The following is an 8496-nucleotide window of genomic DNA, read 5'->3' on the forward strand; positions in this document are numbered from 1 at the left end:
CTTTAAATTAAAATTTACTAGATAGATAATTAACCAAAAATACACATAAATATTATTCTAGTGTTGGTAAGTATACATACCTATCTACTTTGTTATTTATAATTATATATGTATTTATATTAAGGGAAGGCTTTATCCGATGAATATAGTTATGTCAATGCCTGCAAACTTAATGATGAATTATTAGCTCTTCCGGTTCTAGTCGCCAAAAATCCTTTTAGGTATTAACATGTAGTCCATAAAGGAGTAAATGTTAAACATTTAAACTCAATCGAAGGGTCTCCCTTTTCAAAATTGATAATTAATAACCAAATATACCTACCTTTAAAAATTATTGATTTTAATTCATTTATATAGACAACTGACATACATAGACTTTAGGTGGTAAAAGGCAATAAAAAACTGCACAAAAATTTTGGTATGCAAATGTCTATTGCTTTGGATACTTTGACGAAGCCGGGGTTGCAAACACAACCTACCAAATTTTGATCAGACGAACAACGGACGGTATCATATTCAGAAGGGTTGCAAGTCTCAGGGCATGACCTCCCACAAGTGGTATATCGTGAATTTTTACCACAGGGAAAGCAAGAAGTTTCTACAAAATAAAAACTATTTTTTTACTTTTTAATCCTTAATAAGTTTAAACTTAATAAACTTTTATGATTTAGAAATTTTAAAAAAATTCCTGTTTCTAAAAGCGCATTTGAAACTCAAAAATCTAAATTCTAACATTAACTTTACAAATATTTTCGACTTGAAATAAAATTTTTAAAACAGTCACCCTTATTTAATTTCTTTACTTTAGAAATCTATTTTTGGTAAGTAGGTACATCAAATAGGAGAAGTTTTCAATTTGATTAAAACCTGACTTCGTGAAAATTTATTAATTTCCATAATATATATATATAATAAACGATAGCTTTAATTCTCTCATTTTATAATTAAACAGAAAAAGTATATAGTTTCTTTTTGTTGTGTGCTTAAACTCATAAAATTATGGTAGGAAAAGACAACACGGACGAATTGATCGATTTGGGTTATTTTTGCAGCGTATTTGAAATTAACATCAAGAAGGGTGTTGTAAGTTACAGTTTTACCAAATTGCGAAAACTTTACCGCACTGTTAAGGCCTTTTTTTTAATATCCTTTAACTTTGTTACTTATTATATGCAACTCTTACGTTCTTCTATAAATGGTGTTAAAAATGGACACAGACATTCTGGTATGCATTGATCTGTATTATCCGATATTCTGACGAAGCCTTCTTTGCAAACACACCCCTTCTTACAATACATTGGACAAATTTTCGATTCACCAGCAGGAATGCATTTTTTTTCGGTGCAAGTGTTGGCGCAATTCGTTATTTCTTCAAATTTGCCGCAACAAAATTCGTCGTCTACAATGAATTTTTTTCAGAAGTAACATATATGATTAAGGCAGCCTTATGTACTTATTCTAATTAATTTTAAATTATAAATTTTTATAGATAATTAGTTTTAAAATATTATATAACTTTTGGTACTCAACACTTAAAAGATAATCCAGCCGTGATCTCATAAAAAGCAACATTTAATATACACGTCATGTTTAGAATTAAATCATGGTAATTTCAAAAATCAATTTTATAAATTTTCATGATAAATATAACGGCATTATTCGATAATTTCAAAAATCAACTTTTCCATTTCTGTGCTTTACGGATATTGTATTTATAAAAAAAATATGGTGCACTAATATTATCAAGGTTTTCTTTTACGAACTTTGAAGTACAAATTTATTTAGTTGCTAATTTTGCTAATCACAAATTGGCTAGACTACAAAATGAAACTTTCAAGTATGGCAACGTAATTTCTTTTAGAGAATTGATTAAACATTTCTCAAATACATAATTTAAGTTATAATATATATATTATAGGATTACCTGCATTGCATGAAATTAAGAAAGCTGTCATCGTTATTACAATTCTTGTTATGATATACATGTTGATATTTAATGTTCAATACTTTACATATAAAACTGCAATAGTTGATATTTATTTAAAAAATACGTAGAATCAGATGGAAAAACAAAATTTAATTGCTGACATTTCCGTCGAGATTAAATAAATTACCGTTAGAACTAATATTTAAAATATAAAAGAACACGTACTGGCGAATGTTTAAAAGAAAAGCATGATTATTGAATTTAATTTAGCAATTTTGTTAACGTTGTTTAAAAATAACACTTAGTTTTAGTTATCTATGGGAATCATGTCTTAATTACTTAATTTGAATCTTCATTTTTAATTAAAATAATAAAAATATACAAGTTCGGAGTTTATTATTGTCAAATTTATAATAGATATGACGGGGAAAATTGTTAAAATCAGCGGCTAATTTGAGAAGAATGGATATAAATGGGGTCAAAGGTTTTTGAATTGTCTACAAGTTATATGTTTATAAATACATTTGTAAAGCGAAATATTTGTGGTTTTATAATAATATACATGGGTGTCTGGGACTTATTCATGTTATTCAAGGTTTTTGTAAAATAACACGTTTTGAAAATTTAAATGCATACATAATTTGTTTACTGTGAAGACACAGTGCAAAAATTTATTTCTTTATTGCTGGTAAACAGAAGATACAGAGATGTCTAGAAAAGAAACGGGAAGAGAGCACGGAAATATGGACAGAGCACTTCTGGTACACATGCATTGACCTTTCTAGACAATCTGACAAGACCATCCCTGCAATCACATTTTCGTACGCAAACAGCTGGGCAAACCATTTCGCTATCTCTAAGATCGCAAGTTTTGGGACAAAGGCTTCCACATTCGTTCAAGAATTCGTTATAACCACATGGAAACAATTGCGCATCTAAAATTAAATTACTTTTCTTTTTTTTTTTCGTTTTTGTATTAACAGGAAAATGGGCACGTGGCAGTTAAAAAAGGTCTGAGTAACTTTTAGTCGGTTCCTTTTTTGTAAAGAATAAGACTCCTTACAACGGAGGAAGTAAGTACATCTTGTATAGAAAATCGACTTTTTGATTTGAATAAAAATGGAATTTGAAAATAATAAAAATGCGATTTATTTAGTCAAAACGGAAGCGTAACTCCACTAAGATCATAAAATAAAAATTACCCATTTCGTTTTTTTAACTGCAATCAATCCCAATGTCAGATTTTTTTGTTTTTTGCAAAAATAGTTAGTAACAATTTGATTTTTCACAATATATTCCTTTTGATAAACTATCGATGCAATCTAATTTATAGACAATAATTATAAATAATAAATTTATACTCGAAATGAATTTCGAAGGCTTTCCTAAAATTTTTCGATTTTTATCTTCGGGTTGCTTTTAGGTGGTGGTGGAGTGATGGAGGCGCAAAGTATAAGGTTGAAACCCCAAAATTTAAAAAAAAAATAATACACCTCCTGACCTTACCCTAACGAAATCTAACCCATTCTTATAACTTATTAAAATTATTTTGTTTGGAACACCAAAACAGAAGAAAAAACCATTTCAAAAACTTATTAGGATTGGGTTACGTTACGTTGGTTTATTTTTCAAATTTTGAATATTTCATGTACACCCCTTGCGTTTCCACCCTTCAGCTTTCACTTAAGAATACTCGTTTCTACTAATTTCACCTCTTCTGCAGTTCCTTCATCTAAATAATCACTATTTCCAACCTTCACATTCATACCCTACGTCTCCACTTCTTCATCCCCTCTTGCAAGCACTTGTTTGGTGTTCTACAAAGTCATTTTTACCCTATGTACAGTTTGCAACGGCTTTTAAAATTTCAGAAATATGAAATTCAGTTTAGTTCTTCAATAAAACAGTATTATGGTTTTTGACTTTTGTTATTTTTAAAATGTTCAGTAAGCAATTAAACAGGTAAATGCAGTAAGTAACTATGTATATAAAAAAAACATTACCTGCTACACAAACAGATGCTGCAATAACTACTATTAAAAAAATTGCTATCGTTACCTTCATTTTCAACTTAATGTAACGAAATGCTTAACGTAACTGATCAAAGTAGAATTTATTGACCCAAGCAAACGTGCTTCGAACAAGATAATTCGAAAAACTTGAAATATTTTTGTATCTTCGGAGCATTTCCTATGCTAACATTAAAAACTATTAACATATTTCTAGATAATTAAACTTGTATTGATAATTAGATAATAAGTTCACCACGTCTGTTTTTCTAACAAAATTTTTGTTTAACAAATCTGCATGTATCTTTTTGATATTGTTTTTATAAAAAAATTGTTGATTAAATTATTACTTTATAACAAATGATTCACTTAAAATATAATGTAATCATAAAATAATCATTTATGACTAGTTTATTAATTAATAAGGAGGATAAAATAGTAAAAAGTATTCAGTTCAATATTTTGAAATTACAACAGCTTTTTGTTTTTATGAAATTGCTTAGAATTATTTAAATTGAGAAAATTTGAACAAATACGTATTGTAATACACAAATAAAACAATGTACAAACCTTCAAAGTTATCGCAAAACTATTTGAACTAATTTTGTGTAATTTCTCTTCAAATAGAAGAAATGCGGAAATATAACAACAAGATAACCAGAAAAGGTTAAATAAGATATAAAGCTATAAAGTGGGAAATAATTAGGAAGTGTAGAGCAGCAGTGGATTGATAGGATGTGTAAAGAAGTAGAAGAAAAGTTTGAAGCAAATAAAATGGATGATACATATAATATAGTACAATTAAAAGGAATTTTAGAGAAATAGGGTACAGTAGTAAAAACATAAGAAATGTGGCAGGAGTCTTTTGATTTTGGTAGAAAATGAGGAAAAGATAGATGGTTGGAAAAAATATTAAGAGAACTTATACGCAGATTAAGAGTTATTAGTTAGATGTGTAAAGAAGAAAAATAGTGTGGAGATAGGTGAGCTGGGACATCCCATAATGAGAGAAGAGTTTGATTTACAATTAGTATTAAAGAATAATAAGGAACTGGGTGCATATGAGATACAGGAGGAATTTCTAAATCATGCAGGCTAAGGATAGAGAACGTATGTTTAGACTACTTAGCCGCATATACGAGACGGGGAAAGTCCCGGAAGACTATAAACGGAACATGGTAGTAACCATATNGCCTGACCAAGAAAAACAAGGTTTTTAAAATTTTTTTTTTTTTATTTCTCAACATAATCTCCTCCAAGGCTGATACATTTCTCATAGCGGTGTTCCAATGGTTGGAAAAAATATTAAGAGAACTTATACGCAGATTAAGAGTTATTAGTTAGATGTGTAAAGAAGAAAAATAGTGTGGAGATAGGTGAGCTGGGACATCCCATAATGAGAGAAGAGTTTGATTTACAATTAGTATTAAAGAATAATAAGGAACTGGGTGCATATGAGATACAGGAGGAATTTCTAAATCATGCAGGCTAAGGATAGAGAACGTATGTTTAGACTACTTAGCCGCATATACGAGACGGGGAAAGTCCCGGAAGACTATAAACGGAACATGGTAGTAACCATATGAAAAAAGAGAGACGCGGATAGATTGGAGAAAATTAGAATAATTAATTTAACTTCCCATGTGTCAAAAATCTTAACTACAAAGAAGGATGAAAAAATGCAGAAAAACTATTAAGAGAAGGCCAATTTGGATTTAGAAGAAATAGAGGAACGTGAAAGGTAATTTTAGCTTTATGGGTAACAATAAACAAAACGATAGAAAAGGAAAATGGTGCGTACGTATGATTCGTAGATTCAGAAAAATCTTTTAACGATGTTAAATTGAACACGTTAAATGTATTTAAAAATATAGGAACGAGTTGTATATATATTTCGGTATTTATTATTACCGAAATAGAATACCAGAAGTTTCGACGTTTATAATTGAAAAAGGATTGCATGTGGAACAAATACGACTAAATTTTATCAGCAAGATGCTAGATTGTGAAAATTGCAACACTAGTTACCTATATAGGACATGCAAGTAGAACATTTAAAGTAAGATAATAAGAACATCAAAGAATTAGGTACTTAACGAATAAACGGATATCAATAGATCTCAATTACTGAATAATTCCTTTAATTAGTAGGTACACAAGGACCAAAGACTGTTGGTAAAATTATTGCAAGTAACTTATTGTTGAAGTTTTTATTTTTTGTGGTTTACTTGTAGTTTTTTTATCTTTATTTAGACTCTGCGTAAAAACGGTTAGAATTATGATGGGAAAAAATTATTATCCGTATTTTAAATTATACATATTTTAATATATGCGTAAATGTAATTTTATCTTGTTACAATTATATTCATTAAGAAATAGCGAAAAAATTATTTTAATCAGCGATAGTTTGTATGTAAAAGAAGTTGCTAATAAATATTTCTTCATTAACAGAAGACCTCGAAATAGAACAAGCAGATTAGGGTACCAGTTATTCATTGAGGCAATTAATTTTAATTGACTGTTCATTAAAAAACGATCGAGTTCTATTTAAAACTCGTTTTAGCAGAAAATTTATAACGAACCGAATTTCGGTTACGTTTAATAATAATATACAACTTAAAATCTGTTCTTCATCAATACTATGCGAACTCTTTAAAGAATTTAACGTAAAATATTCAAATAAAATTATATAATATTTAAATATTATNACTCAACCCTCTCGTTGAAAATCCATCATCATCATCATAAGGTCGTCAGTCCTAAGACTGGTTGGACACGCACTTCCATTCTTTTCTATCCTGAGCTAATCTTCGCATTTCCTTAAAACTAGAGCAACCCACATCCTTAACTATTTACTACCTCTACCTCTCCTAACTCCTGTTTCTGCCTCTAATACGAGGGTGGATTGATAAGTTTCCGGCCTGACCAAGAAAAACAAGGTTTTTAAAATTTTTTTTTTTTTATTTCTCAACATAATCTCCTCATAAAATTATATAATATTTAAATATTATCATTATCAATAAAGTTTATACCAAATTTGTGTAATGTAATGATTCCTACGTAAAAATTTTTGTTTGCTTGTTTGTTTGTTGGTTTTTCACGTATTAACTATTCAATCGATTATCATAAAAAATTTTATACACATTGTCAGGGGTACAAAAAGGGACATAGGGTACTTCTTATCTAGAAGAAAAAATGCTGTTCCCGAGGGATAGAAAAAATTAGTTTTATTTGATAGATTTTAGGCCTTAACTATTAGATCGACCATGATAAAATTTTGTAGAGATCAGGGGTACAGAAAACGACAAGGGCTACCTCATATTCAGAAGAAAAAATGTTCCCGAGGGATAGAAAAAATTAGTTTTGTTTAGTTTTTAGGACATCAACTCGAGCGATGCCGCAGGTAAAATCTAGTAAGTAAATAAAACCAAAATACAATCAATTTTTCTGTGTTTAGATACGCATTATATAAATGCATAAAGAGTGTTTTCCTCTTTGCTCCAGTTCATGATGGATTTAATAAAAAGAGTCACTCAAATCGCTGCCCTGTTAAGTCTTAACTCCTTAATTGTTACAATAATAATAGCGATCAGTTTATATTGCAGTTAAGTACAAACAGGAGACGAGGCGCAGTTTGGTGGTATAGGAGCCTGCAAGAACCTTTAGTTAAGTGACGGAAATTCTGGTTGACTGACGCTGGCTCTTCCAAACTGGAAAATATAGACGCGATGCAGACAATTTTCTCATAACCACGATCGCGTCCAATTTTCATTTCAATTAGAATAAATAAGCAATTGTTCAGATACCTTTTGTGTTTTTATCATACGTGAATGTTGAGTTATCACGAATGTACAACGTAAGTGAAGTATAAAGAAAACTAAAAGAAAGTATTTTAAAATATAGTTTGGTCATTTATAGAATCTTTATTGCAACTAAGGTAAGAGTGCATAGACTAGGTAAATTCATTTAACATTAAAAGTGAAATTAAAAGAGATAGAATTGTAAATCATAACATTTATCATCAATAAATTTATTATGTAGGTATTTGGATTTCTCTAATTGATGTTAAATAACTTCGTATGTTCTCAGTTTCGATTCGGCTGTTTAATATCATAATTCCGTTTCAATAAAATACAAGATTAAAACATATCATTGTTTCGAAATTGAGTAATGCATTGTTTTGAAGCACATGATAATATATGACTTTTTAATTGTTGCAAGTAAGAGGGCAGAGATACTTCAGGGATAATTTGACCATTTCTTGTCATTATATTTTAACAATTAAAAATATATCGTCCCCAAAGTTTTTATCTCGTAGACCACATGCCAATTTTTTCTGTTTTCGCATTTCTAATATCGAATTGTTACAAATTCAGCAACTTAAAATGTGGCGTTGTCAGAGAATGATCCCACCATCGATCTCGAATTTTTCCATGATTAACGCATTTATCATGTATCATAAACGTTTATGTTTTAGAAATTTTTATTTCATATATAATTTATATGTTGCTGCTATCTTGTTACATTTATGAAAAACCAACAGAATTTGTAATTGATTTA

The 8496-nt window shown here is 29.3% G+C and overlaps 2 protein-coding genes across 2 annotated transcripts in view; one reads left to right on the forward strand and one right to left on the reverse strand.

Moving 5' to 3' along the window:
- Positions 1-7: 7 nt before the first annotated feature.
- On the reverse strand, positions 8-2072 carry LOC108733551 (zonadhesin-like). The gene is made up of 3 exons (XM_018464738.2): positions 1925-2072; positions 1184-1399; positions 8-598 (listed from the first exon to the last, which is right to left on the reverse strand). The coding sequence occupies exons 1-3, from the start codon at positions 1983-1985 to the stop codon at positions 378-380; spliced, it is 498 nt and encodes a 165-aa protein (XP_018320240.1). The 5' UTR covers positions 1986-2072; the 3' UTR covers positions 8-377.
- Positions 2073-7570: 5498 nt separating this feature from the next.
- The window catches only part of LOC108733462, a 13181-nt gene continuing 12255 nt past the window's right edge, over positions 7571-8496 (forward strand). Inside the window, exon 1 of the mRNA XM_025974465.1 lies at positions 7571-7873. The gene's annotated coding sequence lies outside the window, so the exon portion shown is untranslated. The remainder of the gene's footprint in view (positions 7874-8496) is intronic.

Source organism: Agrilus planipennis, unplaced genomic scaffold (genome assembly GCF_000699045.2).
Source record: "Agrilus planipennis isolate EAB-ADULT unplaced genomic scaffold, Apla_2.0 scaffold44, whole genome shotgun sequence".
Taxonomy (NCBI): Eukaryota; Metazoa; Arthropoda; class Insecta; order Coleoptera; family Buprestidae; genus Agrilus; species Agrilus planipennis.